Raw genomic sequence first — 18565 nt, 5'->3', positions numbered from 1 at the left:
CAAATATTTAAAAAGTTGTATGATGAAAAAGCAGGGATGTGAAAACATGATGGGAGTGCAGCTGCTCCATTTTTCTTCATTGCTAATGCACCTGGATAACGGCAACGTTGAATCGGGGGGTCAAGGGCCTTTGACAGCAAGGGCTGCGTGCTGCCATCAGCCTTTGACTTTGATAAATTTACTCACTCACTCTTCATCAACTGATCCCTCACCTGTGACAGAACAGCATTATAATGTAGTGCCGTAGCGCTGCAGAGATGTCCTGGCCTATAAATCTTGTTCTCCAAATGTAAGAAAACATGTTTGTTTGGTCATAAATGTCACAGCATGATTTTAATAGGTTTTGTCAGTGAAAATAAGAACTGATGCAAAAAGTGACTGCTCCAACTAATTGTGAAGTGTATCAGAATGGCAATACGTCTTTTATTTTTCTTAAGAAATGAGAAAAGACCCATCTCCTTCCCATCCTATGCACTCAATATCAATATCATTAAGTTTTTTTCAGTGAAAATGAAAATTGTGATGCAAAAATTGCCACTTATTGCAAATTCTATTGGCTGTCACAATATATCTGTCAAAATAATCACAATATAATTTTCTTTAGTACTAAACAGTTCTGAGGTTTGATACCCAGCAGCTCTAGTTGCGAATCTCAGTTATCCCCTGCTCTGGTTCACCACATGCTGCTAAACCCCCAAACCTTTTGTTGGAGGGAAAAGATAAATTTGTTTGGTAGGATTAGACTGGAATGAATGAAACTGAACAGTCACAGTAGCCTGTTTTATGCAATTCAAGGTATACATGGGTGCTTGATTTTTGATTTTGTGTTGTTGAGGTTTGAGAGGTACTTGGAACTTGTTTAAATTGCAATTGCATTACCTTAATAATGAATTGCGCTCTGATTGGATTGTTTGCTTTTTAGATAATGTAATAAAATAAATTGGATATTGGCTTAGAGAGGACATATAGAATGCAGAGACCAGTTACACATATGAAATTGTGTTGAAACTTTGCGTGTTTTAATAATGTAATTTGCCACCCCCTTTTATCACAAAACATAATTTTGGTTATTTATAGCGCAATAACTTCTGATTTAAATGTGATAGAGAAGTAAAATACATATTTTGAGCACATACTTCTCTATATATTTACATAAATATGTAGTTTATAACAGCTATAAGGTACTGGAAAAGCTTGAAAATGGAACTTAAAAATTTTGAAAAGACTTTGGAAGATGTGCACGAACCTTGTTATTTATTAATTTATTGTATGTTTATTTAATTGAGACAGTGCACACACAGCACATAAATAATATTGCTGTAAATGCACCAGAGCTAGCCAAGAGGCTGTTTCTCATCTAAAGTCCCTGGATAGATGTTAGAGAGTCAGTCCAAAAACAGAATATATGTAAGTTATTGAGATCATTTAGAAGCGTGCTGAACAGAAACCTCTTACCCTGCACTAATACATCACCTTCAGTTCATATCTTTACACCTTTATGCTACACTATCAGGTACTATTTAAAACATGCCACATAAAGGCTCATAATACACATGGACATATTATATAAATAATGGAAACAAAATTAAAGATATTAATGTTAGGAAATATGGACTAAAGACAACATTTTGCTGTATTGGTAGACTAAGTGAAATATGCAAAATAGAAAACATAATGCATAAAAAGCATATACGATATATAAAATACATAAATCAGTCTGACACAGCAAAACCACAGCAAAACACATGCATGCAGGTAGGTGAGGGTAGACTGGTGTTAGCAAGATAGCAACAGGTGACAGCAGACAACAAAGGAAGCTCAGCACAGACAGACTGAGGGCAGCAAGGTGCAACTGAATTTTAGTGCTATTTTGTGAAATGAGCTCTGTCTAAAGTCAAGGTGTCTAATTCTCCAGTTGTTGTTGGCATGGAGTTTCATTCTAGTGTAGCTTTAACAGCAAATGCATACTGACTGAAAGCACTTTTTTAGTGGGATATTTCAATAGTGATGCACAGGTGATGGAAACCTGAAAAACATAATTGAATCCAATGTAGCCATGGTAAGAAAGAGAGACTGAAGAAAACATTACAAACACACAACAAAACCATTAAAAAAAAAAAAATTGAATGTGGAAAATGTTAGTAACAGCTCTCAGTAATAACCCAATACAGCTTAACAAAACCACAAACTACAGTCTTCGATACAGTTTAATGAATCAAAGAAAAAAATTAACATTAAGCCCTCAAATTAAATTAATACAGGACTGTTGTATTAGACAGCATTAGTTTTAGCTAAGTGTATCTAATAGATAGTGAGCACCAGAGTGCATTAAAATTAGAGCTGCATGATATATCGTTTGAGCATCGTCATCACAATGTACGTGTGTGCAATAGTCACATCGCAGGTCCTGCAATGTAGGAGGCAAACATGTTCACATCTAATTTCAAGGGTACTTGACACACACTGCGCGCAGTGATCCACCAATCACAATCGTTCTTAATCAGTTCAAGCAGACCACGCCCCTGCATATGGAGTGAGTCGCTGGTAACAACATTGAAAAATGAGCAACGAACAAGAGAAAATCACCGAAAATGAAGACTTGGTGCCAAAAAGAAAAGCAACGTCAGTTATCTGGAGTTATTTCGGCTACAAGAAGGATGATATTGACCAAACACGTGTTCTGTGTCGACAGTGCCTTGCACCTGTTGCCACAACGAGAGGTAACACAACTAATTTGTTTGACCATATATGTTGGCACCACACAGCTCAGTACGACAAATGCAAAGCCAGATCTGAATCGGACCACAAGTGAGCATCATAGTTTTACTGTCACTGTTACTTTTGTATAAGTTATAATACTCGACATCTCAATGCAGAGTTGCAGTGAACAGACAGGACAGATGCTGCTGTGTGCAGCTCATCTCTGATTTAGAAGCCGTCACATCGCCTTGAGTGAATTCCAGACCATAACTTTTTTCACTGATGTAACTATGCTATCACCAAAGAAACAGATCATAAAACTGTGATGTTCATTGAAACTTTGGTGATATCAGCTGTCTTAACTTCTACACAGCTCCTCTCTGCTCACCGGTGCAGCTCTGTCTCGCCCCGTCTGTGACACAGTGTGTCTGCTGATTGATTACTCATGACTTCTAACCAATCAGATGTGCTGTGCTGTAGGCGGGACATTGAGCCAGACTACAGAGTGTAGTTATGTATTATACTGTACAGTGTATAATGATCTAATACATGTATAGTATATACATAGTACAGCACTGTATAAGTTTGAAGTTTTTAATATATTACCATTATCATTACTGTTATCATTATTATTACGTTACATAACTATGGTGATAATTACAGACAGACAAAGATCAAAGACAAGTGCATTTTTAAAATAATTTAACCCTAATCCCACCACTTTTTTCTTTTTTGCTGATCCGATAATGATCCAATCCGTGACTCAAAACCGTGATACGATCCGAAAAAAAAAAATCCTGTATTTTTTCATATCGCAATATATATTGCAGGGTTAAAAAAAATCGCAATGTCAGTTTTTTCCAATATCGTGCAGCCCTAATTAAAATCATATCTTGGCAGACCTTGTCATATTAGGAAACATTAAACTTTGTTTATGGGACATTGTTGCAGGAACATGTCAGTTCATCATGACGTAAATACTCAGTCTGTCTAAGTTTAGGAACAGCAGGACCTTACATTCAGTTCATTGTGCTAGTATTGAAAAAATATCCAACCCCACAGACTGATGCATGGAAGAAACTCTGAGGCTTGTTGCTGATGTTGTCATGAGTAACTCCTCACACAGACATTATAATTTAATCAGTCAGTCCAAAATACAACTGTCATTAGAGTCCATCCCTCAAAGCCACAGATGGCTGTTTAGATGAACCATGTAATGTCATATTGTCACAGTGGTGTCAGCATCAGTCGCTCTGTAAGCAGCTTGCCAGCCTCCTGTTGGGCCAACATGTGGTGTTCCAGCTCAGAGGACCCATGATGATACATCTCCCCTCTGCATGTTTGTCTGCAGTAAACAATGTAAACAGAGACATCTCATCTGCTGCTGTCTGCTGGTTTATGTAGTTGTAAAGGTCATTTTAATATGAGTGCACATCACTTCCAAGAGGTAAACCATGAATCAAAAGCAGGAATGTTATCTACTTAGAAATTATCCTGTGCACGATTCATCTGGCACCAGATGTTTAGAAAAAAACCCTTTCTTTAACTCTTTCTTCACTTTTGTAGTCTGTGAAAAAGAAAGAGTAACTCACTTTGCAATACTGGGCATACATGTTAGTTTTGTCCTTGTAAACAGTTAGTAGGCTACATTGATTGCAGGCAATTAGCCCATTAAATTGTCTCTCATATTTTCTATTAATTGTTCCCTAACAGCAAAAATAAGAGAAGTTAACTCCAGATGCAGCAAACATTGTTAACCACCTAAATTTGCTCTTACCCAGGTGTGCTCAGTGATCTGTCCCACAACTGGAGGAGTGTGGCCAGTTGTTTGTTATCAACATAGTTAATGCCCAAAACCCAAAACACAATATAAAGGCACATTCTCATGAACTGGATAGACACCATGATAAAAGCCTGCAAGAACCAAAACAGTAGTGAAAACTACAGATTGTTATGCTGTGTTAGCAGAGAGATGCAGAGTAACTGAAGTGAGAGAATGAAGCGGTTTAAAAAAGGTTTAAAATCAAATAAATGTAGTTTTATTATTATACTTTTTTTGATCAAATGGTTGGTGTTAAAGGGAAAGAAATTAAAAGTTTTTTGTTATTTTTTGGCCCAATCAGGGCTTAAAAGAAAAGCTTAAATTTCTTTTTACAGTTTCTAAATCTAAATATTTAACAAACAGTATTATTTATTAAATTATAAATTAAGTTATATTTTGACTTGCCTGGTAAATTTTTATTACATTATGTCAGTTTATGGGTTCCATAAATGTCTTCAGTTTACTTGTCCAACCAACAGTCTAAAACCCCTGAACTATTAAACATAAGTTGATATGAAGTAGATAAAAGATAGACATTTTTATTAACAAAAATGGTATATAAAAATGATTTCTATTACCAAACAGAAAAGCAAAAGTAAGAATACACTGGCGAATCCCAGAAATCAATGGGTACTAACAAAAAATAAATACAAATTGTGGATACAAACAAAAATAAAGTAAATAAATAAAATTTGTTCGTATATGGTTTGTTGCCTGAATGTCACCAGCAGTGTTGGTGTAACAAATTACAAATTAAATATATTTCAGGCTCCTACAATCTACCAATCCACGATTCAGTCAGCGATTCAACTTTTTCCAGTCACAATTTGATTGTTCAATTCAAACATTTATTTTTGGCACTGAAACCTCTGCAATTGTTCAACTATCAAATCTTGATTTGTAAAGATCAATAGATTGTTCATTTTATGACCTAACAACTGTGATTTCTTTTTTAAAATTCTTCTAAGATCTATATGGTATCATGTGTGACGTGTAACAGCCAGTAAGCTACACTGTTGTCTTTGAAGTTTTGATTCAGTGCAGGACACTGCAAGAAGGCAGGGTTAGAAAGAAAAATAAATACTGGTAGAATTGCAAGTTCTGTCTTTGATTTTGATAATTGAAATTGAAGGCTTATTGTGTGCCACTTTTCAACTGGTTTCTAGCACTGTTTGGACAACAAACAGTGCTAATACAGGAGACTTTCAGAGGAAAGAAAAAAGTGAACCTCTGCAGCAATCCTGTTCTCCTGGCTGTTGCTTTTCTGATTGTTTTCTCCTGAAATTTCTGAAGAAATTTGCAGTAGACAAAACAAGTCAAGTATGTTTCTTTTACAGTTGTTGATTTTGAGTTTTGACTGTGCTGTGGTACCTCTGCAAGTTCCTGCAATCTGATTTGACTTAGTATTTTGTCTTGCTGTGTTTGCTGCAGCCGCTCATTCCTGCTTATATGTCAACACAATTATGTGACTGAGACACTGAATGTCTTATGACAGTATTGTTAATCTCTGACTGACCCTTCTTTGGCATCAGTGTTATTGTACATCCATCTGGTTGACACTGGAATGAGAAGAATTTGATAGCACAGTTGTCCTTCACACTGTTACAGTCAGACAGCAAATAACAGGGGAAAACTTGGAGCTTGATGATGAAAGTGTGCATGCTTTGCTAAGGGGAAACTGCAGTTCAAATTAAAACCCAAGGGGTTTATCATTTTTTCACTTATCATACTCAACTCTGTATGCTCTATGCCTATAAAAGTCAATAAAATACTTTTTTAATATTGGAGATATGCTTAACAGTAACCAGCTGTGTTTCCATCTATGTATTTTTTATTCATATTTTGAAATGTTTTTATGCTAACTTAAGGTCTTTTTTGCCTTTTCAAGAAAGAGTTAATGGACTTAATGGGAGACAGAAAAAAAAGAGTGGTAACTTTCTATGCATCAATACCACGTATAAAGCCTGAAAAGAGGACGCTGGTACTTCCCAGCAGCATCCTGTATGCAATTTTTCTCCCTAGGAAGGTGAAGGTCATGTTCTGTGACATTCATTCTCTGTATGTATGTTTGTTCACATTTTAACCTGAGTTAGGCCTTACAGTTGCAATCACATCACATTAATACAGTTGTATACAGCTGTTCAAAAATAATAATAATAATAATAGGAATAATAATAATTATTAATGTGTATATATTAACACTTGCATCAGATCAGTACTCATATCAGCCTATACATAAAGTTCAGGTATCAGAATTGGTATTGGCATGTAATAAAATAGTATTGAAACATCATGCTTAACAGTGACTAGCCATGTTTCCATCAACATATTTTCATACTTATTTTGAATGAAATGGGTTGAAGGAAATGGCAAATTTTGAAAAAAACTAACTGAATTTTGCAAAACCGTTTTTATGCTGGCATCAGGTGGTTTTTGACTTTTTGAATAGAGTTTATGCACTTCATGGGAGATGGAAATATGTTTTCTGCATAAACTTTGATGGAGCAAACATTTCACTCATGCTACTGATCAGCTATCTCTGCTTTGACCATCTCATGATCACTCCCTTGCTCTTTCTGCAAAAACAGAAATGCAACATTTCTGTTTTTGCTCCCATTTTTCTTGAGTTGAACTAAAAAATATGACTTCTTCTATAATTAAACTAATGAAAATTGAAGCAAAAACAAAAGTGTTGCATTTATATTTCAGTTGAGGGACATCCATCCATTACGTCATTTTGTTGTGCCCTCTTCTTCTGCAAATGCGTTTCTAACTAAGGAATTGCCCCCAACCACTGCTTATCTTAATTAACCAACTCCTAATATTTGCATAACGACAGTGGATGGAAACAAGCATTCATCTGCATTTTCTTTTGCCAATATACTTGAAATTCTGTTAAAATTTGCAATACATTGTCAGGGTGGGAAATTAGCACCAGACACTAGCCAAATGCTGGTAAAATATGAAAATGGCGGGTAGATTTCAAACACAAAATAATGATTGAGTGGGAGGTGAATTTCAACATTTATCCATCAGTGGCTGATAGATGTTCATGTGTTGAAAGTTTATTTCCCAAGTTACTGATGAAAATATTTTATTTCTAAGTGCAAATATTCACTTTAAGCATGGAAAAAAGGCAAAGTCTGAACAGTTTTTCTCTTTGACAGTGATGTCCAGCATGGAGGTGCCCAGGAGGGCTCAGTCCTCCTCCTTCACACTGGCTCACCCTAAACTGGCCTCGTCCACTCTGTCTCCCCTCGGAGCTATAGAGAAGGTCGCCAAGAAAGAGCCAATGAAAGAGACGCTCCAGGAAAAGAAGGCTGGAACCACAGAGACAGACCATTTTGGAGACGAGACACTGAGTACAGAGGAGGAGTCAGTTATGTCTGTGTTTGACACCTCAGAAATTGAAGAGACAAATTCTTCCACTGTGGAAACAAACTCGAAACTTTCCTCACAGGATAGTTTCTCAGAGGACAGTTCAATGTCAGAAGAGAGGTTGGCAGAGGAGGCAAAAGAAACTAAAAAGAAGTCTGAGGAAGAGGAAGCAGCAGCTAAAGAGAGGGCAGCTCAGAGACAGCTGCTGGCCATAGAGGAACTGGTTCAGTCTGAGAGGAATTACCTTCGACTGCTGCAAGTCAGCACTGTGACCATCAGGAGCAACCTGCAGAAACTACAGGTATGAATGTTGTGTTTGTAGCTTTTAGTAGCACTGGTAACCCTGCAATTAAGTATCATCTAGTCTGTGGATTATTTGAACTCATTTGTCTGTGAATTGTCAGAAATTAGTGGAAAATGTCCATCAAGTTGTTGGCATCAGTGTCCATCAGTCCAAAATCCCAAAAATTTAATTTACTGTACAATAGTTAACAAAGACAGGCAGCAAACTTCACATTCAGAATCAACTTCAAGTTTGGCATTTTTTCTTGAATTAAAAAAAAACACTTAATTTCACAAGGAGGATAAAAAGCCATCGACAACCACACATGACAGCACATAAAAACACAAAAGATATGCATTGTAAGAAACATCATAAAAAAACATTTCAAATCACTTTGGGAAATTCATAAGGGCTATTAAGTGCGGTTCAGGAAGGTGCCAGATTCAGACTATGTGATTAGAGATTGTTGAGCAGCTCAATGCTTGGTGGGACACAGGATGTGATGTCTGTCTTGGTCCTGGGCAAGATGCACCTTTGCTAAGGAAAAAGTGCATATTCAGGCCATAGAGGGTGCAGTGGGTTTGCTATGATCTTGTGCGCTAAATTCATGGTTCACTGATTTGTCATGAAAGTAGTACTGCACATTGGTTGCCCAGCTGTCTTACCACACAGTTTAGTTCTTGATGCCAACCATCGCCAGCCCATGCATCTGCAGTTGGTGATACCTTCGTCCCCCTCCCAGTATCTCCTGTCTGCTCGCGTCTCAGCTGGGATATGTGTGCAAATTCACTCATATACGTTCATATTCATATATACATTCATTATGTCCAGCAAACAAAATAAACTCTTAACATGTCAAGAAATTAGATATTTTCACAGCCATTTTGCTTTTTAAACAGAACAACATGCAACATAAGAGGTACAGTCACACAATATGGGGGCATTTTTCTTCCGCCTCTGATCTGGTGTTAGACATCAGTGTAAAAGGTTGATCTGGCAGGGTGGGACAGGACACTGAGTTATCTTCATTACAAAACACTGAACATAGATCTGTTTGCTATTTAATTTTAGTCCCTATATTGGAAGATCTGTTTAGGTTTAGTTCTGTGTTTTGAATTTATATTGTAGGACAACAACCCATTTGATTGTGCCTTTAAATAAAAAGTGATCACTACATGTTTAATTAGTGCTGCAGCATTCAGAGGAACTGTTAACAGAGGTTGCCTGGTGGTTTATTATCATTTGCTTTTCATTGCATCTGGGTCTTGCTTATTGCTGATAAATAATTTATTATCTGTGCTGTAATGAAATGGGGCTTCATAAAACATAATGGAATCAGGCTTTATGAGCTGGAACGACTGAGTTGTGGATGAGTATGAAGGTGATGATGCACAGAGAGAATGGTAGATGAAGGGGAAAGAGAATGAAATGAAAGAAGGAAATCAACTGATGATGGAAGAGGGGATCAAGGATGAAATACATTAACAAAAAGATTTGTCTGTGATCATTTGTAATTTTTCAATCTAAAATTGAGAGACAAAATGCAAATGTATAGAAATAAAATGATGGAGGTGTAAAGGGAATTGAAACATGGATAAAGGGCAGCGACTGAAGGACAGCTGGATGCAGAAATAGAATAAATATGTCAATGAATGGTGCTATTGTGAGAAAGAAAAGTTGCTGGTTTGTTTTTCTGTGGCAATGTGCTGATTGTTCAGTCTCCCACCATCACCCACTATGCCTGATTAGAATAGAATGAAGCTAAACAAAATGATTCTTTATCAGTGTTAGCATTCATCTTGTACACATTTGTTTTGTAACGGAGCAGACAAACATGTATGTGTTGGACAAGACATTTCATTTGAATATATAATCTTTTAACACACAAACAGTTCAGCCAGATACCTCAGTTTTGGAAGGACATGATGCTAATGCCAGTCACAGTTTTGTTGTATTGCCATAATCATTTTTGTTAGCTTTATCTACATGTATTTCTGTTTTCTGTTGTAAGTGACCAAGTAATGTATGAAAATCCGAAATACCTGTTGTTGTATATCTTCTTTAATTCACTAATTGTACTTGAGCCATGAACATGCTTTGTTATATTCATATGTTTGATGTGATTGTGCTTGATCTAGTGTTTGTAGGACTCTATCTTTGTTGCACTGTTTTATATTATCAGCTTTCATATTTACACTGCAGTCTTGCCTCAAATTTACTCTCATTTCTAGGTTTAGGGAACAGGTCATCTAAATAAAGCTTAAGCTTCAATAGTCAGACTATTTATATTTTTAAAGGGATAGTTCAGATTATTTGATGTTGAGTTGTATAAGGTTTTTCTTGATAGTCAGTATATTACCTACAGTAAATGGCAGTCGGCATGCCCACAGTTTGGAGAAGCAGAGAGGAGCAGCAGTACAGAAGATAAGCAATGTACTACTGCGGACAGGGTCAGCAGCAAAAGGTATTTCAACCTCTTGAAAGAGGGTCCACCAAGAAAAATCAACCAGTTTAAGTGTATGTTATATTTAGAATATTTTCACTCCCTTTCTTGGCTGTCAGACAAGCCTTTTCAGACAAGAAGCATGAATATTCTACATATAGTGTACACTGAAATTGATATTGAGTTTTTTTTTAGCTGAGGGTAGACCTTTTTTTTTTAAATGGCTAAAATCTGTTTTGCTGCAGACTCTGTTCACAGCACTTCCTTACTTAGCTTCCATGCTGGAGGTCATCTCCTCTTCCTCAACCTGGGTGTGGGCTGACTGCCAGCTGCTTTAGGTAATACAATGACTATTAATGAATACCTCTGTTACAACCCCAAAGTTTGGGCAAGGGGATGAGGAGTGTAACAATTATTAAAGGTAACCCAAGGTAAACGACAGAGAGGAAAATGAGACAAATGTGCAAACAGTTTTTTTTCATAAATAAACCCACTGCAACAGGAGGGGAGGTGCAGTACCTGATCACAGAGACCAGAGACAACAACACAGATACACAACACTGTGGCACATAACCTCATAATAGTGGTGGAAAGGGTACTGGAAATCTGTATTCCAGTAAAAGTACTGTTACATTACTAAAATATTACTCAATTACAAGTAAAAGTACTTCTGTTACTTAAGTCAAAGTACAAGGTATTCATCTCAAAAACTGCTCAGAGTATTAGTTACTTTTAACCACTGATGTCACAGTCACATATCCAAACTAGGGTTACAAACTTAATGTGTTTTCCTGAACCAGTAGTTGAAAAGAATAACAATCATTGATAATTTATATAATTCATTTTCAATTTGTTCTGTTTTTTTCTGTCATTTTTTCCTCATTTTAAGACCAGATTTAATTTTCCTTCTTCAACAAACAGCTCTGACAGACAAAACAATGTTATTATATCCATATTAATATCCATGAATACATTTTTTAATTGGTTAAATTCTTAACAGCAATTCATCGATTGATGACTAATCATTAACATCCATACTCCAAATGTGTGCCACAGCATTTTGTGTAGTTTTTTCTGTCCATATATCCTGGTTTTCATTGGCCCATTTATGATCAGATCACCTTACTGGCAACTAATATGCAGACAAAAGGTTTGGATATTAATTCAAATTGTACTCAGTACTCAACTATGAGTTTTAAAGTAACTAAGTACATTTTGTAATGCATACGAGTAAAAGTACAGACTTGAAAATCTACTCATAAAAGTACAAGTACCCAAAAAACTACTTAATTACAATAATTGGAGTATTTGTCATTAGTTACTTCCACTCTTGCCTCATACAAGCCCATGTCTAATAATCCAAGTTATCCCTTTAATATATATTTTATTTTTTGTGTTTGTATTTTAACACCTTGACATCTTGGAAATAAGTATTCTCACTTTAATTTGGTATTCCTTACATTTTTCACTTCCTCAAATCCAAATTATGTTAAAAAAAGAAAAATGTAAAACAATAATGAAATTGATAAATGTCCCCCCAGTTGCTCGGATATTGAAATGAGGACTCAATGAATGTAATGGATTGTAGTCAAATGCAGTAAGGGGTGTAAGGACAGATCTATGGGTTAACACAAACATTATAATTAAGATATTAAAAAAAATGAAAATATATATATTTTTTTAAAAAACTGAAAAAGAACTTCCCAATATTTCCCAGTAGTGGGCAACATTTGGTGGAGTTAAATGATTGTCACATCTACATATTTAAATAGATTAGTCCAGTGTGAAAATCCATATTTACAGAAAATTAATTAGTATTTTGTCCCACAGCCTCCTCCAGCCAACCTGGACAGCATGTTTCTTTACATTCAGGATGTGATTGAAGTGTCCAGTCGATTCCTCAGCCTGCTGGACCAGAAACGGGTTGAGCCTGGGGACCCTCTCTTCCTGGAGACACTCTGTAAGGCACAAGGCTTAACTTTGACTTTCATTTATCTGTCAAGAATTTCCCAGTTTGGGATCAATAACGTTCTGTCTGTCTTTAGGTTTTAGAGGTTTTAGATCATTTGCTTTGATCACAGTTGTTGACATGAAACAAAATCTTTACGTCAATATAAATCATGTAAATGTATTTTTTGCTTTCCTGACAGGTGATTCATTCCTCAGTCTGTCTTCAGATATTGAGGCTGCCTATAAAGAATACCTGGCCAACTACAACAGCATAACAGTGGTGGAGAACACCTACAAACAGAAGGAGGCACTTTGGAACGAGATTGTCAGAGTCATCAAGACCTCAGCGTATGTTTATATAATTTTTTCTCGTTTCACACTGGAACCAACTGTATTTAAAATGGTGGTTGGCATTATTTAATGTGGAGTTGTATGAGGTACTTATCAATTGTCAGTGTATTACCTGCAGTGGATAGCATTCAACACGTCCCCAGTTTGGAGAAGCAGAGAGGGGTACCAGCATGAAAGCTGTGCAGTGAACTGCTGTGGACAGAGTCAGCAATGAAAAGTATTTTACCAATGCAATAAATGCCTCTAAAAATCAATATCAGTTTAAGTTTACGCTTTACTTAGAATATTTTTACCACTTTGCCATCAGATGTCCTTTTCTGACAGGGAATTGCCATTATATGAGTCAGACATCGCTCAGAATATTTGGCTTATATAATGGTGGTTTGCTGTCAGAAAAGGCTGTCTGACGGCAAAGTAAAGCAGTAAATAAATAAATACATACATACATACATACATAAACTGATATTTTCTTTTTTTTTTTAAGTGGCCTTTCTGCATCTCCAAACTGGGAACATGCTGACTGCTATTTACTTTTGGTAATACACTGCCTATCAATAAGTACTTCATAAACCTCAACATTAAATAATCAGAACTACCCCTTTAATATAGCTTAAAACATGAAATAAAATAGAAAATTACACCTGGATAAACAATAGACCTAACATGTAATGGTTGTTGCAATTTATCTCTCCAGGCCTGAAGTAAATGCCACCTCTCTCAGTTTCTTCTTGGTGATGCCGGTGCAGCGGATTGCACGTTACCCCCTCCTCCTGCAGACCATCCAGAAACACACACAAACAACTCACCCAGCGTATGCACTTTTGGAGCTGACTGCTCACACCTCCATCACCTTGAACTGTCGCATTAATGAATACAAACGCTTCAGAGAAGTTGGTGAGATGGGTTACCTTCAAGCTTCCAAGTGAAGCTGATAATGGAATATTATGTTATTCCCTTTTACAATGCCATCTTTTTGGGTCCATTTAGTGTAGGAGGACTCAGGGATTCAATGCCCTGTATAACAGATAAAAGAAGGTGAAGTGCATCTATACTTAACTGTCCCCCACGTTATGTTTGCAGCTGACAAATACAAGAAGACTGAAACGCTGACCATAAAGGACAAGATCAACCGCCTCAATACCCACAGCATTGCAAAGAAGACAACAAGGCTCAGCCAGCAAATCAAACATGAGACTGGAATAGCACCTAAGGTAACATGGAAGTTTAATGGCCCATATTTACAAGGACAGTTCAGCCCAAAATCAAAAATGCATACTTTTCCTCTTACCTGCAGTGCTGTTTATCCACCTAGATGGATAAATAGCACTACAGGTAAATAAAACTCCTTCTGAAGTTCAGAAAAGGATTCACTTTAATTCCAAGGTGCTTCTTTGTAACTACTACATATACCTGGCAAGGTTTTATAAAATAAACACACAACAAAAAAAAATGCAACAAAGCACTATAGTTCTTAGGCAGAATTGTTGCCAAGCAAAACACAGACGCAGCAAAACAGACACAATAGAAAACACGTCACTTCAGGAAATGTGTTTTTGCCTGTTGCCACATTTTTATTCTCCATCAATTAAAAAAATCAGTTGCAACTTCAATGTTTTAGATAACTTTATTCACAATGATGGTATTGGAAATTATACCTCAGGATGTCTAAATGTCCTGGTATACCATAACACCTTGATACTGCCCAAGCCTAATGTAAGGCCATTAGAAACAAATTGATAGACAAAGTCATGAAAAACTGATAGAATAAAGCACCTGTGAGGTAAGACAAAGTATAACTTTGTGGTCTGTGGTTTCCCCAGTCTTAAGAGGATTAAGGTTAACGGTGCTTACACCTGAGGTAACTCTTCCAGGCCTCTGAGCCATCTGTAATCTTCCAGTACACACCCTTGCTCCAGCAGCAATGCAGTAGTTAATGATTCATCAGAGGGAGACTAACCTGCAGAGAAAACATATATGACCGTTTATTCAACCTGCTGTTTGCTCTGCTTCATTGGTTACACCTGTCAGTCTAATGAGGTTTTTCATGTCTGATCAAGTCCACCTGCATGAGCATCCTGCACAAATTTCCTGTTGCTTGATTTTAATAGCTGCTGACTGAATTACATTTTCACACTCTGACTTTTGATTTGTCACATTTCTCATACAGTATGAAGATTGCTGCATTGCATGAATGTAGAATATAAAAAAAATCTGACTTTGTACATTTGCCTTTCATTTAAAGCTATTTGCTATAACTTAATGAGTAGAAGACAGAATGGACTAGTAGCAGCTTTCTTAAGTGTGTATAACTGAAAAAGAATGATTAGCATTGTTGGACTTGAAGCCATATGTGTAGAAACCATGTCGACAAATGTAGCATTAAGTGAATCAAAATGTAAAGACTGACACATTGCATTGTCTTGTTAGTATCGTATTGTATTGTATCGTATGGTGACAGAGCTGAGTCGTATCAAACCGAATCATTGGCCACTTAAAGATTTATAAAATATATTGTATCGCTGAACATGTATCAAGATACATATCGAATCGTCTCAGTCAGTGAGATACACACCCCTACTATTAATTCTTAATTGATCCATCGCTAAGACCCACCTTCAAGCAGCAACGTGTCAGATGGAAACAATAAGATGTCAGCAAGAGACTTCTCAGCTGACTCAAGGAGTTAGAAAATCTGCTTGTAAGTTATTTTAGTTGACAAAATTCACCCTTGTCAGCTAGAAATTAGAATCTGCTTTTGTTTACGTCTTTAAGGAATCACAGACCTCATGTTTCAACAATTACTCACAATTTCGATGTTAAACCTGCCATCATTATCACTGTAAACTGCATAAATGCAGTGCGAGAGTGGAAAGTTTGGCACTGTTTGCAACAGTAACTGAGGAAGGCGGGGCTTAGCGAAAGGTCAATTGTTTGTGTGTTTGTTTTTCTCCTCTCATGTCTGCTCTTGCTTGCATTTGTTTGTTGTTGACCTTGCTTGTGCTGTTGTTGTGCTATTTGCTTCTGGTCTTTTGAACTGTGATTTGCTCTGCTTTTATGACTTTGCCATGTCTGATCTCTACTCCATACTGTTCTGTGTTCTGCTTTTACTATAATTAGCATGCTTTTAGAATTGCTGTTATGACTTGTTTCTTAATTCTCAATTTTTATATAGATTTTAGGTTTCCAGCTTTACATCTGGTTAATGATTACTCTTTTGAGTGATTCTGGCATTTACAGTAATGTTTAGTAATTTTTCACTATTCCTGATAGATAAATAAAACAGCATTATTTAGCCTAATTTACATTTTAAGCCTTTACTGGACACATTTTGAGTGACTTCAGGCATCTACTAATTATGCTTCCTTGAACAGTAAAATCGCAAGCCAAGTCAGAGCAATACTGCTCTTATTTTACTTAATTAATCATGATTTTTTTCCAATTTGTATTTTTCCCTTTTCTCTAATATCATTGACCTGAATTAATTTGTATCATTAATGCTTTGTCAGTATTGTTTACAAAATATTTATGCCAATAAAGCATATTGAAATGAATAAATAAAGGCTAAGGAAAGAGAAATGAGACCAGTTACAGAGCTTGAAAACAGTGGATGTGATCTATTTGAATCCCACAGATCAGAGCCCCATGACTTTTTTAAGACATTACTGTGTATACTCATTAAGTCCCTTTTTTTAAAAAAGAAATTGCATATTATAATATATTCTGTGTGTTTTCCTGTGTTGTACTTTAGCTGGTGGATGAGGAATTTGATGTACTGGAAGGTTTCTTTTATGTTCTGGAGCATGGGATCCTGGAGCTCCTTGAGAATGTGGAGACGTACCTACAACACCTACAGGTAGGCTGCATTTGTGCTGTATTATGGCAGCTAACAGATGATTATGTCAAACTTGATTAACATTTTTGCTGCTGATATGATGAAACCTAATAGCTGCATCTCTGTGTTTTATGGTTTAAATTAAAGTGATTACATACGCCTCAGCAAGAAAATATTATTCTATAGTACAGTGTTTCCCAATCCTGGTCCTCAGGGCCCACTGTCCTGCATGTTTTAGATGTTTCTCTGCTCCAACACACCTGATTCACATGATCAGCTCGTCATCAAGTCTCTGCAGAAGTCTAATAACAACCTGGGCCCCGTTTCCCAGAGCCTTCGTAGCGCTACGTGCGTCGTAAGTTGTATCTTAAGTTGTCCCTTAAGCTTACGGGCTGTTTCCCAGAGTCTCCTTAGCTAAGATATATCTTCTGAAGGTATATCTTAAGAAGGGCGGTCTGAACCACTCGTAAGCTGTCTCTTAGTGATGCGCTCCGTTCATCTTAACAGAGTTTTACCTTTATTAGGCCAAAATTATGCTTTTTAAATGGACAGTTGCAGTATAAATCACATCTAGACTCCTTGCGCAAATTACATAATTAGTTTAAAATTAACCTCATTAAAAATAATAATGAATAATGAATATTATGAAGAAATATTGTTATTTATTCATGTATTTATTTATTTATTTATTCATTTATTTATTTATTCGTTTAATGGAGCTGACTAACTGACAATATGTTTTTTTCTGACTAGGCTACAGCCTGTTCCCAACCACTTTATACTGGATATCTGACAGATACTTGACAAATTGATTCGTCTAATGAGGCCGGCTGGAAACTAATCAAGCAGGCATCACCAACTATATAAGCGACCATGCGTATCACCTCTATTTGCTTCATTGTGGACTAGATTATGGCTGTAATACAGCGTATCGTTGCGCTCAATCAAATGAACCAAAGGCGTCGCCGTCCGCGTAGTCATTTGGTTCATGTCAACCATTTTATAAGGACAAACTTCAGTCCGCTTGATGTCCTCTCAGACAGTGCCATCCTGTCCCAAGTACCGGCTGCCACCTGAGGAGATCCTGAATCTGCTTGCACTTGTGTCCCCATACATTTAGAGCTACCAAGTGCAACTTCGCTCTCAGCCCAGAGGTACAGCTTCTGGCAGCTTTGCGTTTTTACGCAGTGGGTAGTTTCTTGGAGGTGGTGGGAGACGGATTTGGGCTGAGCAAGGCATCGGTTTCATGGAGTGTGTGTCCATGTCCCACAGTCACCAAAGCATCACAATTGCCCTTTATTTCTCCCCACAATAAGCCCACTATCATAAAGTGTGGCACCCAAATTCATTTTTAAAACAATTAGCCAATAAAATGTAGGGTGGCCAAGATAGGCAAAACTTGCTGTGTGACAGACCTTTCCTCATATGGACATGAGTGAATCTCTTGAGCGCACTTGGTGCGCTTCTGCAGCTCAGCTTTGTCTCTGGGAGACTGCAGAAGCGCGCTCAAGAGACCCCCCATATTCCTTTGTTCCCAATCTCTAAAGTTAAGTTTTAAATAAATGAAAAGTTGCAAAGACGTAATCACATATCAAGTGTTTCCCTTCATTTTAACAAAGAAAAGCGGCAACTTCAAAATGTTTAAACTACACAAGCAACCTCATTTCTCCCCACAACAAGCCCACCGTTATCAGTTTTACCATATATATATAGAGAGAGGACAACATGATGTAGAACATAAGTAGGACGGGGATTTTTGCATGAAACTGTGCCAAAACACTCATCTGGACGGAGATTTGGTTTTAA

General features: G+C 36.8%; 1 protein-coding gene and 1 long non-coding RNA gene across 2 annotated transcripts in view; one reads left to right on the top strand and one right to left on the bottom strand.

Annotated features, from left to right (window-relative positions):
* Window positions 1-18565, top strand: part of arhgef37 (Rho guanine nucleotide exchange factor (GEF) 37) — a 76592-nt gene that overhangs the window by 3938 nt on the left and 54089 nt on the right. The window contains exons 2-7 of the mRNA XM_084719836.1: window positions 7690-8201; window positions 12457-12586; window positions 12777-12924; window positions 13622-13821; window positions 14008-14138; window positions 16676-16780. Coding sequence (XP_084575962.1) covers window positions 7692-8201; window positions 12457-12586; window positions 12777-12924; window positions 13622-13821; window positions 14008-14138; window positions 16676-16780 — 1224 coding nt within the window. The 5' untranslated portion in view covers window positions 7690-7691. The remainder of the gene's footprint in view (window positions 1-7689; window positions 8202-12456; window positions 12587-12776; window positions 12925-13621; window positions 13822-14007; window positions 14139-16675; window positions 16781-18565) is intronic.
* The window catches only part of LOC146327318 (uncharacterized), a 195909-nt gene that overhangs the window by 134800 nt on the left and 42544 nt on the right, over window positions 1-18565 (bottom strand). The window lies entirely within an intron of this gene.

This window comes from Lutjanus erythropterus, chromosome 5 (assembly GCF_056507025.1).
Source record: "Lutjanus erythropterus isolate fLutEry1 chromosome 5, fLutEry1.hap2, whole genome shotgun sequence".
Classification (NCBI taxonomy): domain Eukaryota; kingdom Metazoa; phylum Chordata; class Actinopteri; order Lutjaniformes; family Lutjanidae; genus Lutjanus; species Lutjanus erythropterus.
The sequence above is the reverse complement of the archived record's forward strand: the minus strand, read 5'-3'. Positions and strand labels throughout refer to the sequence as shown.